The sequence below is a fragment of the Gorilla gorilla genome, chromosome 18 (assembly GCF_029281585.2).
Source record: "Gorilla gorilla gorilla isolate KB3781 chromosome 18, NHGRI_mGorGor1-v2.1_pri, whole genome shotgun sequence".
NCBI classification, from domain to species: domain Eukaryota; kingdom Metazoa; phylum Chordata; class Mammalia; order Primates; family Hominidae; genus Gorilla; species Gorilla gorilla.
Window position 1 is genome coordinate 6,175,455 of NC_073242.2, and position 18,263 is coordinate 6,193,717.

Sequence of the window (18,263 nt, forward strand, 5' to 3'; positions counted from 1 at the left end):
GCTCCTTGGGAGGCCAGTGGAGATGGCTGTGGGAGGACAGATTGAGTAGCTGTCCTTGGAGCTGCTCCTCCCTCCCTTCGTGGAGAAATAGAAACAGCTTTCCTCCGGCCCTCACCTGTTGCCGGGGCTCCACGCTGGTGGGGGCGAGCTGCGTTTTGCTGAGTTGCACCGCGGGAGAGCGTTGGTGACCACTTGCCTGCTGTGGGCCAGCTCCCCGTGGCCAAGGACCAGCGTGGGCAGAGCCTTCGGGCACGGGTTGCTGGTACGAGCACACCGAGAATCCCCTCCGCCACAGGGCCTGCCCTGTGAGCTGCCCGCCGGAGTCCACGGAGTGCTTCACACTCCTGTCTGGTGTGGGTCCCGCAGCCCTTGCGGGTGGGCCCATGTCATTAGCCTCATTTTATAGAAGAGTCTTGTTGGGTCGGAGAGCGGTGGCTTACCCACAGGTAAGCTGTAAATCTGGAACTCAACTGGGGCATTGGTTTTGCTAGTCCACCACAGTTGTCCTTGGTGGTGGCAGCCTGAGGGGTAGGGGAAGGTGGCGGCCGTCCCTCCCTAACACCCCCTTCCTCCACCTGGTTTTCTGTGCTGGGCCTAGCTTTGTGGAGTTTTCTGGGGTGAGAGGAGGTTTTTACCAGAATGTTCTTTGCCAGTGAGCACAGCTGACCTGAGGGCAGTATCCCTTTGGAGATGAGCTAGGTGGATTGTGGCAGTCTCCCACAACTTTGGTCCGGGGGCCTGGAGAGAGCAGTTCCTGCTTGCCGCGTGTGAGAGTGTGCGGGCGCTGGCTCTACCTGTCGCACTGCATTCCCAGGCTCCAGAGCACACACTGCCATTTAAAGGTAGCTTAGCTTTCTGTTCAGGATCCTTTCTCTTGCTGGCTGAAGTGTTCATCTGCGTGACAGCATCTTGACCATAGGAGGCGCCCTGATTTCCATCATTTTTTTTTTTTAATTTTTATTTTTTTAGACGGAGTTTCGCTTTTTTTACCCAGTCTGGAATGCAGTGACGCAATCTCTGCTCACTGCAACCTCCGCCTCCTGGGTTCAAGCGATTCTCCTACCTCAGCCTCCCGAGTAGCTGGGATTATAGGTGCGCACCACCACACCCAGCTAATGTTTGTATTTTTAGTAGAGACGGGGTTTCACCTATTGGCCAGGCTGGTCTCAAACTCCTGATCTCAGATGATGCGCCTGCCTCTGCCTCCCAAAGTGCTGGGATTATAGGCATGAGCCACTGTGCCCGGCAAAGAGAGTATCTACTTTTTTTTTCTTTAAAAAAAGATGGGGTTCTTAAAAAGAGATGGGGTCTCACTATGTTGCCCAGGCTAGTCTTGAACTCCTGGCCTCAGGTGATTCTCCTGCCTCAGCCTCACTGGTAGCTAGGACTATAGGCACACGCCACTACGCCTGGCTACTTTTTATATATTTTTTTGTAGAGATGGGGTTTCACTATATTGCACACACTGGTCTTGAACTCCTGGACTCAAGCCATCCTCCCACTTCGGCCTCTGGAAGTGCTGGGATTACAGGCATGAGCCACTGCACCCTGACTGGTTTCTACTTCTAAGAGATGGAGACTACTGAACTTCATACCCAGACAAGTTAAAGAAATTGAAACTCCAAGTTCTTATATACATATTTTATGAAACGAAATTCTCAGAAAATGCCCAGTTTACCCATGGGCTACATTTTTACAAGTTTCAATTTGTTTAAAACTCAGGGTTTGTTTTCCTATCAGAGGTGTGGTTGGGGGCTGGGGCTCGGGCTGGCTGAAACCTGAGTGCCTGCTGTGGAAAATAGCAACAGGACCAGCACCTGGTGGTCCCATCTGCCTGTGGGAATAAGTAGGGGGCAGTGACTCATCATTGAGTGGCGCGGGGGGATGTGAGAGCCCCTCTTCCAGGGACTCGGGGGATGGCACCTGGTAGCTTTAAGGACCTAACCTGTTGATGGTGCTTATTCTCCCAGCCACATTCTGTTTAGAACATTGGCCTTTCCCTGTTCTCAGTAGACCTGTGCCATGGCACGTCTTTCACATTTCTCAGCACTGATGAAGGTCACAGAAGCTTGTCTCGACAGTCCAGTAGAAGGTAGAAGAGGACAGAGGGGGTCCTGTCCTGAGTGGGGAGATTGATTGATTGCCAGGACTGAGAAGGGGGTGTGGAAAGACGTGGTTGGCAGGAGACTCCTAGTGGGAAAGAAGCCGCACTGACCTGGGCAGGCCTTGGCCATGAGGAAGGAGCCCCAGGGAGCCAGCGTGTGAGGCTGCTGGCGAGGCAGGCCACAGCTCCCCGCCTTCCCTTGGGGGTGGTGCGTGCACCTGTGTGTGTGTAGGAAAGCCCAGTGATCAGGTCATAACCAGGGAGTGGGGGGCTTGCATGGTGACTCCACACCTGTGAGGTGGGCACTGGTGTTTTTGGTGGACTTCTCTTGTGAGGAGCTCCTTTTTTTTTTTTAAAGATGGAGTCTCCCTCTGTGGCCCAGGCTGGAGTGCAGTGGTGCAATCTTGAGGCTCACTGCAAGCTCCACCTCCCAGGTTCATGCCATTCTCCTGCCTCAGCCTCCTGAGTAGCTGGGACTACAGGCGCCTGCCACCAAGTCTGGCTAATTTTTTGTGTTTTTAGTAGAGACGGGGTTTCACCCTGTTAGCCAGGATGGTCTCCATCTCCTGACCTCATGATACACCTGCCTCAGCCTCCCAAAGTTCTGGGATTACAGGCGTGAGCCACCGCGCCTGGCCAAGCTCCTTTAAAAAAAAAAAAAAAAGAGTCTTGCTCTGTTGCCCAGACTGGAGTACAGGGTCTTGATGATAGTTCACCACAACCTTGAACTCGCGGCCCAAGTGATCCTCCCACCGCACCTGGAAGTGGAACCACAGGTGTACACCACCGTGCCTGGCTCTTTTTTTTTTTTTTTAAATTTCTTTTTTAAAAAGAGACAAGGTTTTGTTCTGTCACCCTTCCTGGAGTGCAGTGGTATGACCACGGCTCACTGCAGCCTCAGCCTCCTGGGCTCAAGTAATTCTCCCACTTCAGCTGGGAGTACAGGTGTATGCCACCACAGCCAGCAGATTTTTTTTTTTATTAGATGTGAGGTCTCACCATGTTACCCAGGCTGGTCTCCCAACACCTGAGCTCAAGCAGTTCTCCTGCCTTGGCCTCCCAAAATGGGAGATTACAGGCATGAGCCACCACGCCTAGCCCATTTTGTTAGGGAGGACAAGGATAGTAGACAGGTGCACCTAGGGTCTTATTACTGTAAATTGTTCCAGAGATTTAAATTTCAGAAGCTATTGAGTAACTGGAAGTATTTACTTACTACAATTTGGGGTCACCAAATGGGTGGCAGATGGATTGGGCTGTGCAGGGGCTGAAGGACTCACCCGCAGGCCCAGAGTCGCTGGCCTCCCTCAGGCTGTGCTGCCTCCATGGGACTGAGTGCTGGGACGGGGCATTTTGGGAGCCTGGCAGGACCCTACCCTGCACGTGGGCCTTGGCCGTGCATTTCCTCCAGATCGTGGCAGGCGGTCTCAGGATGCTGTTAATGCAGTTTAATCACCACCTAAAAATGCTACAAAGTCTGCCCTTTACAACAATAGTAGTACAAATAAACATTTAGACACTTCACGCTCAAAGAGGGCTTTTGCTCGGGCTTTTTATTTCACAATTGATGCTTAAAAGTGCTTTTAAAGGCAATATTGCAACTACATTTATTTATTTATTTATTTTTTGGCTGCAGAAATGAAGTTATTTATTAAAACACACCCATGGTAGCAAGTTCTGATGGGTCTGAAGAGGAGGCAGGAGCACGGTGTTGAGCTTCTAAACATCGTCCTGCCAGGGAGGGACCCTGACAGGTGCTTGGCTGACATGCTGTGGCCGAGGCAGGAAGGAAGTTGCAGAATTCCATGAAGGCAGAAGACTACCAGTAGACAGGTCCCGTGTCATCACACCCGTGAGAGTGGCAGTGGTCTGGTGGCCACAGAGATGTCTGACAGCGTGGGTCTGGAGCCGGTGATTGGCTGGCTTTGAGAGGCTCCTTCAGGAGGTGCCTGGACCCTGATGGACAGCCCCCGGCCTCACACTCCCCCTTGAGGCTTGCAGAGGGTGCCAGAAGTGACCCCAGAAAGGGTTCTCTGAGGTGCTGCGGTCCCTACCCAGCAGCCAGGGGCTCTGTCTGGAAGTGGCCGTGTCGTGGCCGTGCTGAACCGCTGTGAGTCCAGAGCTTCCCGGGCCTCCTCTGCTCTGCTGGGAAGGCTCCGGGGCTGTCCCCACCTTCTCGAATCTTTGCTCAGATATCACCTTCCCAGCAAAGGCTGTCTGATGATTTGAATTTGCACCACCCTCATCCAAATAGTCCTGTTCTCTTTGCCTGCTTTATTTTTCTCATAGTAATCATCATCATCTGACACGCTGTGCATTTTCCTGCTCTGTGTATTGAAGTCTGTCTGTCCTGCTGGAATGCAGGCTTCTGGAGGGTGTGGTCTTGGTTTCGTTCTTTGCTGTACTTCCAGTGCCCAGGACGGTGCCCAGCATGGAGTAGCTGCTCAGCCAATGCTGTGGTCTTGATGGGACTGCATTCGCTTTACATGATTGAAGCTGCTGGCGTGGAAGCTGTGCCGTGTCATGTAAAGCATGCAGTGGGAAAGCAGTGGGGTGGGGGCGTCTTTGTATTACATCATCTGTTGTTGCCGTTTCAAAAATCCAGAGGCCTTTCTACACTTCACTTGGATGTTGATTTCAAAATGACTGATGTTTCTTTCTGACTCACGAAGGCTGCTGTCTTTGGAATCTGACATTAGAGGGAAGTGAAACTTTACAATGTGTGGGGCAGCCTGGTGTGGTGGCTCAGGTCTGTAATCCAGCACTTTGGGAGGCCAAGGATGGCGGATCACTCGAGCCCTGGAGTTTGAGACCAGCCTGGGCAACATGATGAGACCCCACCTCTACAAAAATACAAAAATTAGCTGGACACGGTGGTGCACACCTGTGGGCCCACTACTCAGGAGGCTGAGGTGGGAGGATCACTTGAGCCTAGGAGGTCGAGAATGCAGTGAGCTATGATCATGCACTGAATTCCAGCCTGGGAGACAGAGTGAGACCCCGTCTCAAAACAGAAAAAAAGTCGCCAGGCATGGTGGCACATGCCTGTAATTGCATCACTTTGGGAGGCTGAGGCAGGCAGATCACTTGAGCTCAGGAGTTCGAAACCAGCCAGGACAACAAGCAAAACCCCATCTCTATTTTTTAAAAATTTATGTATATAAAATTTTTGTATGAAAGCTGTGTGGTACATGTTTAGCTGTTTTATGTTTCACTTTCTGGACATGAGTGTGATCCTCCCTGCTCTTGCAGTGCCATCTCAGCTGTCATCAGTTTTCCTGGGCGAGTGATGCATCTCCCCAGCTGGTCTGTCTGAGCCCCTGGCCAGCCAAGGGGCTGCCCTTGACTCTCCCAGCACCCGCCCATCTCTGCATAGCCACCCCCACCACTTTAACTGGATGGTTTTGTATTGAGGTCAGGCTGGACATCAGCTTTCTATGGGCAGGGACCGTGTCCTCTTATTGGCTGAGTAATTGGGTCCATAGCGTAGGTAAGTCACCTCCTTTAAGAGACTTTGATAAGCAAAATAGTGAATATATTCTTTTTATTTATTTACTTATTATTTTTTATTTTTGAGGCAGGATCTCCGTCTGTCATCCAGGCTGGAGTGCAGTGACGTGATCTTGGCTCGTTGCAGCCTCGACCTCCCCGGGCTTAGGTAATCCTCCTACCTCAGCCTCCCAATTAGCTGCGACGACAGGCACACGCCACCGTACCTGGTTAATTTTTATATTTTTAGTAGAGATGGGGTTTTGCTGTGTTTGCCCAGGCTGGTCTTGAACACATGGGCTGAAGTGATCCACCCACTTTGGACTCTGCGCCCGGCCTATTTTTTTTTTTTTTTGAGACGAAATTTCACTCTTGTTGCCTAGGCTGGAGTGCAATGGCATGATCTCAGCTCACTGCAACCTCTGCCTTGCAGGTTGAAGGGATTCTCCTGCCTCAGCCTCCCAAGTAGCTGGGATTACAGGCATGCGCCAACAAGCCCGGCTAGTTTTCTTCTATTTTTAGTAGAGACGGGATTTCTCCATGTGGTCAGGCTGGTCTCGAACTCCTGACCTCAGGTGATCCTCCCGCCTCTGCCTCCCAAAGTGCTGGGATTACAGGCATGAGCCACTGCACCCGGTCTTTTTTTTTTTTTTTTTGAAGACAGTTTTGCTCTGAGGCCGAGGCTGGAGTGCAGTGGCATGATCTTGGCTCACTGCAACCTCCACTTCCCAGGTTCAAGCGATTCTCCTGCCTCAGCCTCTCCAGTAGCTGGGACTACAGGCATGTGCCACCATGCCTGGCTAATTTTTTTTCTGTATTTTTAGTAGAGATGGGGTTTTACCATGTTGGCCAGGCTGGTCTTGAACTCCTGACCTCAGGTGGTCTGCCTGCCTCAGCCTCCCAAAGTGCTGGGATTACAGGTGTGCGCCACCACACCCATCCTCTTGTAACCTTTTTTTTTTTTTTGAGATAATGTCTCATTCTGTCACCGAGGCTGGGGTGCAGTGGTGCAATCTCAGTTCACTGCAACCTTGACCTCCTGGACTCAAGCAGTCTCCATACCTCAGCCTCCTAAGTAGCTGGGACTACAGGTGCACACACCACACCTGGCTAATTTTTGTAGAGACGGGTCTCACTGTGTTGCCCAGGCTGGTCTTGAACTCCTGGGCTCAAGTGATCCCCCCACCTTGGCCTCCCAAAGTGCTGGGATTATAGGTGTGATCTACTGCGCCTGGCTAGACTGAGTGCGTTCTTATGGCTTTGGAGAGAGTAGTGTGCTGCAGATGTCACTCCACGTCCTGCACTGTGTGCAACTGAGCAGGATAGAGCCTCACGTCTCCCCATAATGCCTCCAGGACTGTGGACTTGGGGTTGCCACATAGGGTGTGAGCTGTGCCAACAACACGGATGTGCCTGTCTGGTGGGGGTGGATGCAGGGGCTGGAGAGGGTCCCGAAGTGAAGGCAGTGGGGTCCTGGGAATTCAGGTGGAGGGCTGTGGAGTCTGTGCTGCAGGCGCTGCCCATCTGGTGGTTGTAAACTTGTCATCTTCTCCCTGCCCCTTCAGCTTGGCCCGGTCCCCCGCATCTCCCGCATCCCTGCATCTCATGAGTACACACCCTCTGTCCTCTGACTCTGGCTGAGCTGTCTCCCTCACAGCCACCAAATCAAAAGCAGACCAGGGCTCAGCTCAGGCTCCAGGTCATTGTGCACCTGCCCACTGCGTGCTTATGGTTTCAGACAGGTGTGCTCAGCAAAGTAAGACAAGTGAGTGTTTATGTTGATGTGTCAGGTGGCAGGTACTCCTGCGAGGAGAAGCTTATTCACACCTGAGTCTTTTGGGCTGGGTGATGTTGCCAGTCATCTTTTAAAAATAAGATTTAGGGCTGGGCCCGGTGGCTCACACCTGTAATCCCAGCACTTTGGGAGGCCGAGGCATGTAGATCAGTTGAGGTCAGGAGTTTGAGACCACCCTGGCCAACATGGTGAAACCCCATCTCTACTAAAAATATGAAAATTAGCCAGGCGTGGTCGGTACCTGTAGTCCTGGCTACTGGGGAGGCTGAGACAGGAGAGTCACTTGAACCCCAGGAAGCGGAGGTTGCAGTGAGCCAAGATCATGCCACTGCACTCTAGCCTGGGCAACAGAGCGAGACTGTCTCAAAAAATAAAAAATAAAAAATTAGCATTAGGTGCATGAATGTTTACAGATAGGAAAAAACCTGGCTTAAACCTTTCTCTTGTGACAGGCTCTGGGAAGTAGATAGAACACAATGTTTTTCTAACTACTGTCTCAATCACCGATCCCCCATGGGGTACAATGCTAAGAATATACCCATGGTGCGGGAGGTGGAGCTTCATGCTGCTTTACCTGCTGCTGGGGTGGGGTGCGTGGGGGTGTGGCTCCTTCCCTGAAAGATGACACTATCTCCTAGCCTGGCAGGGAACAGGCTGTAGGTCAGATGCACCCAGCCGATCTTGTTTCCAGCGCTTTCCTGGCTGGAATGGCTCTCGCTCTGCAGTGGTGTGCTGCACCGCGGAAGAAACAAGGCGTTCTTCATGGCAGTCAGACCTGGCATGCTAGATGTGCTTTTCATCCCACTTCTGTGCTGAGAGTTTGCTTAATTAGTAAAATAAAATAAAATAAAATCTTAAATCAGAGAAATTACTGGGTATAATCCCACAGCAAGTGAAATGTCAAAGGCTGACATTTGGAAACAGCATTGTCAAGCAGAGTTTTAGCCAAAACCTGTGTGACAGCTGAGCCCAGAGTCCAAAAGAAACTACCAGGGGGAGGCGGCACTTGCTGCCGGAGTGCCCTCTGCTGTGTGCGAGGAGGAGGGATTGCGGGCACCTCTCACCAGGAAGATGGGCTTCTGCCCAGATGTCGGGATTAGTGGCATCGTCCCACAGTAGGGGTCTCACTCTCTGCTGCTGAGGAAGTGGCACTGTCACCCGGTAGGAGTGTGTCCCCCGCTCCTCTCATTTTCCATGCACTGGCCAGTCTGTGCTGCTTTCCTCCCCAGATGCCCTCCGTTCCCTTCAGCCCCTTAGCTCCTGTCTGCCGTGGACTCACTGTTCCATGAGGCTCTTGGTCCCGCTTCAGTACAGTTTTCTCCATTTAAAGTCACGTCCCCTGTGGGGAATCTCACTGCCGTTTCACACTGTGTGTATTGTGGAAATAAGGTTCTTCCTGTTGCCCAAACATAGCGTGAGGATTTTAAAGTACGCTGCTTCAGCCTGGGCCCTCCCCACTCTCTCCCAGGCTCCCTGTGCCCATGCCTGTGTTTCTGTCTTCCCCCGTCCCAGGTGAGGCTGCAGGGTCACGTTGCACACGTGGCCCACTCTGTGCAGAGTGCTTGGAGGGAGGCCGCTAAGACTTGGTGGGTTTCTTTCTGATGTGGGGGTACAGTCTATGAAGACAGAGCAGGGTTTCTCAGCCGGGAGTGGTTGTCCTGTGGCCTGGGTCCCTCTATTGTGGAGACCTGTTCCTGGTAGCATGTTGAGCAGCACCCCCTCCTCTACCCAGCAGGTGCCAGTAACACTTTCTCTCCTGCCCCAGTTATGACAACCAACAACAACCAAAACTTAGAGCCTGGGAGGTTGAGGCCACAGTGAGCTGTGATTGCACCGCTGCACTCAGCCTGGGCAACAGAGCGAGACTCTTATTCATTCATTCATAAATAAATGAATAAAGCTAAAAACATAAAATTTGTTCATGTATGAGATTTTACTCAGTGGCTCACTTGTCAGTTTTTAATAAAGCAGTGTGTTCCCTTGAATCTCTGCTGAAATGGAAGCGTGTCAGCATGCTGTCCTCCGGCTGGCCTCTAGCTCTGCACCCCCACAGGTGCCGCTCTGCATCTGGGCTGGGAAACAAGGTCTGGGCTGGCACCTGCCCCTGGTGGAGACACAGCTGGAGGCCACCTTGCCGGAGGCCAGAGTTTGCCACTGTACTCCCCTCTTGCTGTGTCCTTGAGCTGTCCTTGGGGGCTGGGCACACAGATGAACTTACGACCACGTTGGTGCACATGGTGGTGGGACAGGTTTGGGGGGGATGGCCTGGCAGAGACAGGTGGTGCTGTCCCCTCCCCGACCTGTGTAACACTGATGGCCGCTTATGGGAGCAGCCAGGTTAATTTGCAGCCACGCTGTGGTGCCTGGGACGGTGCAGTGTGAAGTGCCGGCTCCTCCTGCCTCCCTTCCCTTGTGCGGATCCCTACAGATCAGTGCAGTCCTGCTGTTCCACAGTCCAGGGCAGCCTTGGAGCCCCTGTGCTGTGTCCAGGTACACCCATGGCTAGCCAGCCTTGCGAGGACAGCCCAGGCCCATTACGGTTCTTGCTGGCCCCGAGTCTGGTGATTATGACCTTTTTCCCACTGAGTCTTGATTCAAGAGTTTACTTTGTTCTTTGTGAGCCTGCGAGTCTAGAGGGTTCCGTGCTTCAGGGAAGCCAAAGCCTGGTGCTTGCTCCGGCTGCTCAGCCAGCCTCTCGGACACATGAGAACGCTTCTCCACCCTCAGGGCTACAGCCCACCTTCTGCAGAGCTGGGAACCTTAGGCTTCACGTTATGTTTCGCTTGGATTTGTGTCATAGCTGGGCTCGATGGCTCAAACTTGTAATCCCAGCACATTGGGAAGCTGAGACCAGAGGATTGCTTGAGCCCAGAAGTTCGAGGCTGTATTGAACTATGATCGATTGCGCCGCTGCACTCCAGCCTGGGCAACAGAGCAAGACCTTGTTTCCCCGCCTGCAACAAAAAAGTTGTCATCAAAGAAAAATCCATAATCCCGATAGTTTAATGACCATGGTTTCATGTTGTAGTTTTCTTGTTAGTGTCTTCTGTAGCCATGCCTGTAACACTTTTGCGATGTTAGTATCTGTAACAAATTTTTTTTTTTTTTTTTTTTTTTGAGACAGAGTCTTGCTCTGTCACCAACGCTGGAGTCAAGTGGTGTGATCTCGGCTCACTGCAACCTCCGACTCCCGGGTTCAAGCAATTCTCCTTCCTCAGCCTCCCGAGTAACTGGGATTACAGGCATGCGACACCACACCTGGCTAATTTTGTATTTTTTTTTTTTTGAGATGAAGTTTCGCTCTTGTCCCCCGGGCTGGAGTGCAGTGGGGCGATCTCAGCTCACTGCAACCTCTGCCTCCCGGGTTCAAGCGATTCTCCTACCTCAGCCTCCTGAGTAGCTGGCATTACAGGCGTCCGCCACAATGCCCAGCTAAATTTTGTATTTTTAGTAGAGACTGGGTTTTACCGTGTTGGCCAGACTGGTCTTGAATTCCTAACCCTGCCTTGGTCCCCCAAAGTGCTGGGATTACAGGCCTGAGCCACTGTGCCCGGCCTAATTTTGTATTTTTAGTAGAGAAGGGGTTTATTCATGTTGGTCAGGCTGATCTTGAACTCCCGACCACAGGGGATCCACTCGCCTCATCCACCCAAACTGCTGGGATTACAGGCATGAGCCACCATGCCCGGCCGTTTTTAGCGTTTAAAAGGATTGCAGCTTTGCTGGTGACAGTCCCTCTGTCCTGGCACAGACGCAGGGGGAGACCCTGTGTCTTCAGACAGCATGGACTTCAGGACTCTACTGAGAGATGGAGTCGAGCTCTCCAGGGTTCTTTGAGTCGGGAGTTGTATCGGAAACCACCATCAGCGCGCCTGAGCTCACCTCGCGTTGTTCTTCTGTAGTGCGGGGGGCCACTGCCACCACCATGAGGACACGTTGGGGTCTGGGGAGGGATTGTTATGGCAGTGGGTGCACCTTGCACGTCTTGCCGACCTAGCTTTGCACGCTGATCTTCCCTCCGTGCCCGCTTACGTTGTTAACTGGGTTTCTGCCCTCCCTCCTCTCCTTCGTATTTCTGTGTCTCATTGACAAGTGTTCTGTAGTCGCTTTGTTGACAGTTGCCAAACTGCTTTCCAAAAACATTTCCACTGCAATCCCGGTTTTTGGTGCCAGCCGCAGTGGTGTGAGTACGCTCGCTTTATTATAGTCTTGCCAGCACTGGGCGTCTCTGTGTATTGTAAACACACGCGATCATCACTCTTATCTCTCCATCCCCCCCCCGACAATTAAAGATGTGCCGTGCTATCTCTGCTCAGGTTACCTTGGCCTTGGGATGAGTTGGCTGGAGGGTCAGGCAGCGCGAGGGAGAGGAGGAGGGCGAGGCGCTGCCCGGTGGAATAGCGGGGAGCCATGGCACGGGCGGGACTCAGGAGAGGAGGCCGGCAGCTCACAGCGGACCGCGGGGCTCAGCTGGCCTGCCCTGTGCTTGGGGTTTGTTTTTGAGCGTTGAGATGAGGTCCTTAAACCTTAGTCCGTGCATTGAGAGCAAGGCAGCTGCCTTGAGCCTTACTTCCTTTTTCCTCTTTGTCGCCTAGTATGACGCCGTGCCCATCCAGTCCAGCGTGGTGTTATGTTCCTGCCCATCCCCATCAATGGTGAGGACCCAGACTGAGTCCAGCACGCCCCCTGGCATTCCTGGTGGCAGCAGGCAGGGCCCCGCCATGGACGGCACTGCAGCCGAGCCTCGGCCCGGCGCTGGCTCCCTGCAGCATGCCCAGCCTCCGCCGCAGCCTCGGAAGAAGCGGCCTGAGGACTTCAAGTTTGGGAAAATTCTTGGGGAAGGCTCTTTTTCCACGGTGAGTACTTGCTGCTGCTGTGTGTCAAATGCACGTGATTTCCTTGGGGAGGCTCACCTTCCTCGGGGCTTGCCGGAGACTCCAAGCAAGGCTGGTGTCCTTCCGGGCAGGAGGTCTCAGGCCCCTTGAGGGGTGTCACCTGTTGTGAAGGCCACTTGAGTCTTTGGGGGCTGGGTACCCCCCAAGCAGATGACGTGATGAGTGTGGCTAAATATTTAACCTGGTTTTGTAGATGAGAACGTTAGACACATCTCTTGATGGTCTGCGGAGGTTTTTTCTAATGTAGTTAATTTCATTTTAACCTGGCATCAGTAAGTTACATTCTGTGTCCTTGTGTCTCACTGGCAGGGCCCTGGGAAGCTATTCTTTTTCTTAGATTGAAAGTTAGTATCTCTCCAGAGGTTTTTGGGGACATTTATTGACCTCTTCTTATTTCTCTGTTTTGTTTTCTTAAATACCTAAAACAGTACGCTCTGGACATTTGCTGGAGACACAGCCTCCAGATTCTTGTGTTCCGAGTTTCACAAACAGGAGAATTGTCGCAGTACTGTCAAGTCACACTTGTTACCTGTCTTCGGGGTGTTTTTTCCTCTGAAAGCAAAGAAATGAAGGTTGAAAGCAGCTGACATGGGACGTTTTGCTGACGTGGGACCCATGAAGCCGTGTGTGGTTGTGGATTTAGTGAAGGTTGTAACAGGTTCAGGGGAGGCCTGAGCAACTTGGGGTGCACTGTCTCCATCTGGGCCTCTATAAAGAGACAGAGTCCCGTGCCGCCACTGTGGTCGCCAAGGTGGCCGCCGTGTGTGTGCTAGGGCCATTCCAGGGAGCCCTGGGGGCACCTCACTCTGGAGGGCCTGGGTGAGTTCCTGAATAATTCTTTCTTGCCTGACCTTTGTGAAGAAACCGTATGTGAGGTTTATTTTCCTTTTTTCTCTTTTTTACACATATGAAATATTTCACAATGCAAAGAAAAACATGAAATATAGCTTACCCATATTCCCAACATATTGTTTTAATTAATGTTAACTTTTGCTGCCCTTACACTTTAGATTTTTTAAATTGCAGGTTTTATGAAATAATTTTTTATAAAAGGATTATGCCCTCATGAAAAATACCTTCAACCATGAGACTAGTCCCCAAAGTTTTGGGGACTCAGATCCTTTCAGAAAGAAGAAACTCTTTGGAAAACCTTGGGCATTCTGCATGGCTGCTTACAACCACCCAGTGAAAGAACAGGCCTCCTCTTTTCTCAGCTTTACCTGTTTTTTGAGGCAGAGTCTTGCTCTGTCACCCAGGCTTGAGTGCAGTGGCATGATCATAGCTCACTGCAGCCTCGACTTCCCGGGCTCAAGTGATCCTCTTACCTCAGCCTCCCAAGTAGCTGCAGTTACAGGAATGCACCACCGTGCCCAGCTAATTTTAAAATTTTTTGTAGAGACAGGGTCTCACTTTGTTGCCCAGACTGGTCTTGAACTCGTAGGCTCAAGTGATTCTCTCCTCAGCCTTGCAAAGTGTTGGGATTACAGGCGTGAGCCACTGTGCTTGGCCTCAGTTTTACTTCCTTATATTCCTCTTTTTAATTTAACTTTATTTTATTATGTATGTATTTATCCTTTTAGAAACAGGGTCTCGCTCTGTCACGTAGGCTGGAGTGCAGTGGTGTGATCACAGCTCACCGCAGCCTTCACCACCTGGGCTTCAGCGATCCTCCTGCCTTAGCCTCCTGAGTAGCTAGGACCACAGGCATGTGCCACCATACATGGCCCTTAACATTTATCTTGACTGAAAAAGGAAGACTCATCCGTGAAATTGCCTGTTTCCCTGGGTTCTGGAGATGGGTGGAGAGCAGGCACTGTCCCTCCAGGGGCTGTGGTCCGTGTCTTCCTGAACCTGCACCAGGGAGGTGCCCAGGAGAGCACGGTGAGCCGGAGGCTCCTCCATGGGGCTCTTTGGAATCCACAGTACTGGGTCTCAGATTACATGTGTTACCCTCAGTTCTTTCTCAGCTTTCCTGAAATGGAGATCACATAAAAGTTGATTTCCAGGAGAGGGGGAAAGGACAGTGATAGGAGGCTGGGCAAGAGCCAGGTGCAGCACCGGAGAGCCAGGAGGCCCCCTGAGGACGGTCACAAGCTCCAGGGAGGGACACGTCACACGCCATTCTCTGGAAGAGGATCCTTCCTTCTTGTAGGAAACCTGCTTGTGAAGTGTTGAGTTTAGGCAACAGAAAGATCACATCAGTATCCCCTTAGAAAGGGTTCCACTAAATATCAGTGCTCGTTCACAATTCTTTCTTCCTTTTTTCTACTTATGAAGCTAGCACGTGCTCTTGTGGAGAAACGTGACCTCACAGAAACACATGAGCTAGAGAGGGGAGCCCTGCCCGGCCCACTTCCCCTTTCTCCCCGGCAGCTGAGAGCCATCCATGCATGGCATATTCCTCTGAGAAGATCTTGAGTATGTAGAGTCCCCAGAATCCAACTTCGTTCTTCTTGAGTGCCACGGGGCGTCTCACATGGTGCTTTCCAGGATCTCTTCTGACGTGTCCCATCAGGAGTCCTGCCCCGATTGCGGCTCACAGCCCGGGGCCAGGTGGACCTGGCCCTGTGGCCTCCTGAAGGTCTTCCTGCCAGCCCCCAGGAATGTCACGGGACAGGTTCCCTCTGCTCCCTGCTCCTCAGGCCGTCCCCCCGTGGGTGTCTTAGGAGACACTTGTGTACCACTTGGTGGTGGTGGGGCCTCCCTGGCACAGCTGTCTCACGCTCTCTGGCTAAACTGTGGGCCCACCAGGAATCTCCAGTCTGGTGCCTCAGGGTGTGCCCCAGGCTATTCCGAGCGGAGGGTCTCTCCCCTGTTTGGGATGCCTGCCCTGCTGGAGTGCTCTGTCTCGGAGGTGGGGTTTGAGTGCAGGGCTCAGGGGTGCTAAGGAGAGGACAGGGCAGGAGGCCTGCTGCATCCCGGGAAGGTGGCTCCCTCTTGTGGGCACGCAGGGCCATGCGTTGTTGGTTTAGCTCCCTCTGTCCTTTACAGCCAGGCTCTCTTCATGGTATCCGCGAGCGCCATCATACGAAATGTGTGATAACAGTTATTTCCAAAAACGAAACTTCAGGGCAGCCTTTGCAATGAATGTATACTAGAAGGACATATTGTTGTCACAGAAGCCCCTGTGCCCTGCCACTTGTGGTGGCGCCACTGTCTTCCTTCTGTTGGTGAAGGGCGTGGCAGTCGAAGAGGCTCCTGAGTTTATACTTGTGTTGCACCGTTAGGACTATTAGCAGCTGATCAAGAAGCTTCTGGAAACAATGGAGAGATGGATATGTTTTCTCTTAGCTGTTAGAACACATCAACACGAGCATTGGCTTTTAGCTCTACTTGTCAGTACAAGACCCAAAATATTTCACTGTAGATTCAAGCCTTCAGTGGGGACAGGAAGCGTGCGTGTGGGGCAGAGGGACTCGTCAGACCCAGTGTCCTGGTTATTACATTGTGTGTTTCTTTTTCTCCTCTTCTTTCCAAACCAGGTTGTCCTGGCTCGAGAACTGGCAACCTCCAGAGAATATGCGAGTGAGTATGGGCTGCAGGGAGCTGTGCGTCTGGGAGCAGGGCCAGCGGCTCCGTGCAGGGCGGCCGGGGTGGCAGGGCCGGTGTTTCTCTGCTGATTTCAGGGTACAGGACACTGTTGGCTTTAGAGACCACCGGGCTGGTGTGTACAATGTTTGAAAGACTTTAATTTGTACCAGTTACCTTTGTGAGTCATGTCTTTAGTGTTTTTTGTTGTTTCTGATAGTAACTCACTTCTCTCTCACCTGAAGTTAAAATTCTGGAGAAGCGACATATCATAAAAGAGAACAAGGTCCCGTATGTAACCAGAGAGCGGGATGTCATGTCGCGCCTGGATCACCCCTTCTTTGTTAAGCTTTACTTCACATTTCAGGACGACGAGAAGCTGTGTATCCTTTGCGTGGTTGGTGCCGTCTGAAGCCACACCAGTCACCCCTCTCACTTGGAATCAGACCCTGTGTGTTCCCACAAGCAGCCCCCGCTCCCTGCCGAGTGGGGTCCCTCAGGCCGCTGACATTCAGGGAGGCAGCCGAGGCAGCGCCAGGGTGTGGCTGTGAGTCTGCACAGGACGTTACCTCCCGGAGAAGCCACTGATGTGGCTCCAGCACAGTCCTCTCTGCTGCGGCTTGCTTGGTCGGTGTCCCTTGCTCCCCTAGAGCGCCATCTTTTCTGTTATTAAACCTTGGCTCCGGAATCTGGGAGGCAAGGCCCGGTGGAAGTTGGGGTGGGCCCCACCTCTGCCCCATCCAGCTGACCTGTGGGCCTGCCAGTGGCTGGGCTGGCCACGCCACACCGTCGTCGCCCCCAGCAGGTGCAGTCTGCATCTGCCCTTCTCCTCCCCCGCCACCCTCCAAGCTGGCCCAAGTGTCGTGGCCTCCCCATCCTGCCTGTGGAGGGGCCTGAGTCCTCCCACCTGTCCTCCCCGTCTCTCCCCAGCACCCGGCTCTTCTGTGTTAGAGCTTTGTTCTGGCCTGCTCCCACTCTCAGCACCATCCTGCAGCTCCTTCGGCTGCCGGCGGAGTGTGTGTGCTCTCTCTGTTTGGAGGTGCTTGCCAAGTGCAGGTTGATGGGTGATGGAGATGCGCTGGTATGCCGGGTGGCGTCTCTGCCCACGAGAAGCTTCGATTTTGGTGGAGGAGCTGGACGTGCACTGACGATCCGTGTCAGAGGCTTCCCGGCAGCAAGATGTGCTGCCAAGAGTCTTAGGGCTGGGTAGGGGCTGGCGGCAGTGTGGGGCTCTTTCAACTCCTGGGCAGGAGTGTGTGGGGGGGCATGAAAGGCTGTGGTGGGCTGGGCCCCTGAGCCGTGGCAGCCTGGCACTGACTCTGGACTTCCTTCTCTTTGTGGCAGGGAACGTGGGGTTTGCTGTGGCTTCTCCTAGGCCAGGCGGGAGAACGGGCAGGAGAGCAGGGGCAGGGGCCGCGGTCGAGGTCTGATGAACAGACCGGTCAAGAGAATGGAGTCAGGGGCAGCTCCTGGGAGGTGGCCCTGAAGCCTAGTGCCACCTGAAGCAGCGGTGTCTGCTGCTGAGCTGGGAGAGACCGGGGCGGGTGCTGGGCTGGCATTTCATGCATCCGCTGGTGCCGCCATTCAGGTCTGAGTGGGCACTTAGGTGCTGCCAGCAGAGCTCCAGGAGGAGTCAGGGCCGTGAGGACTTTCACAGCGAGCTGGCAGGCTGCCCAGAGGTTGGCTCCTCTGTGAGTGGAGCCTGGGTTCCCCCAGTGCAGGGGTGAACACGAGGAGGGGCCCACCGAGGAGAGGAGATGGTGATGGGGTGTTGCTCCCGAGCTCAAATGATGGAGACCCGGAGGCCACGGGATCAAACAGTTTCTGATGGAGGGTGCTGGCTGCCCACGCAGGGGTTATGAAGCGGTCAGGTGCACACAGCCTGACCCGTGGATCTGCCCTGTGCCAGTTGTTGATGGTGGGTAGGCAGTTTCTTGGGGGGACTGTTCAAGGAAGAGTAAGAGGTGAGGAAATGGAGACGACGCAAGGTGCTTCCCTGGGATTTTGCCTAGAGAGGAGCGGGGCAGTGGCTGAGCAGCTGCCAGGCACGTGGCCTGGAGCGGGCTTTGCTGTTGGTTCGTGGAAGGTTGTAGAGAATGCTGGCCTCCAGGCAGGCCTGCTGTCCTCCAGTGTCATCCCTGTTCCTGCCTCTGTCTCCCGCTCTCAGTGGCTTCTTCACGGTATGTTCTGTCTATCACCTTCACGTGCCCCGGGGCCCTGCATGTCTCTGCCCCCGTTTGAGCCACGGAAGTCCCTCTGGGCTTCCCGCAGAGCCCTTGGAACACGGCTGCTTGTTGGTTGTGAGGCTGCAACAGAATTGCACACGCTTGACCTCTCCCATCCTCTCCTCCCGGGGGCTCAGAGTCCAGAGGAGAGCGAATCTTGCTGACTGATTTCCAAATGGGATTGGCCAGAGCGGTGCAGGTAGTGGGAAGTCCAGGTCTTTGTCCAG

At 53.2% G+C, this 18,263-nt stretch overlaps 1 protein-coding gene across 1 annotated transcript in view; it reads left to right on the forward strand.

The window, feature by feature from the left end:
* The window catches only part of LOC101147096 (3-phosphoinositide-dependent protein kinase 1), a 73,581-nt gene that overhangs the window by 16,055 nt on the left and 39,263 nt on the right, over positions 1 to 18,263 (forward strand). The window contains exons 2-4 of the mRNA XM_031007374.3: positions 11,984 to 12,244; positions 15,766 to 15,808; positions 16,057 to 16,194. Coding sequence (XP_030863234.2) covers positions 11,984 to 12,244; positions 15,766 to 15,808; positions 16,057 to 16,194 — 442 coding nt within the window. The remainder of the gene's footprint in view (positions 1 to 11,983; positions 12,245 to 15,765; positions 15,809 to 16,056; positions 16,195 to 18,263) is intronic.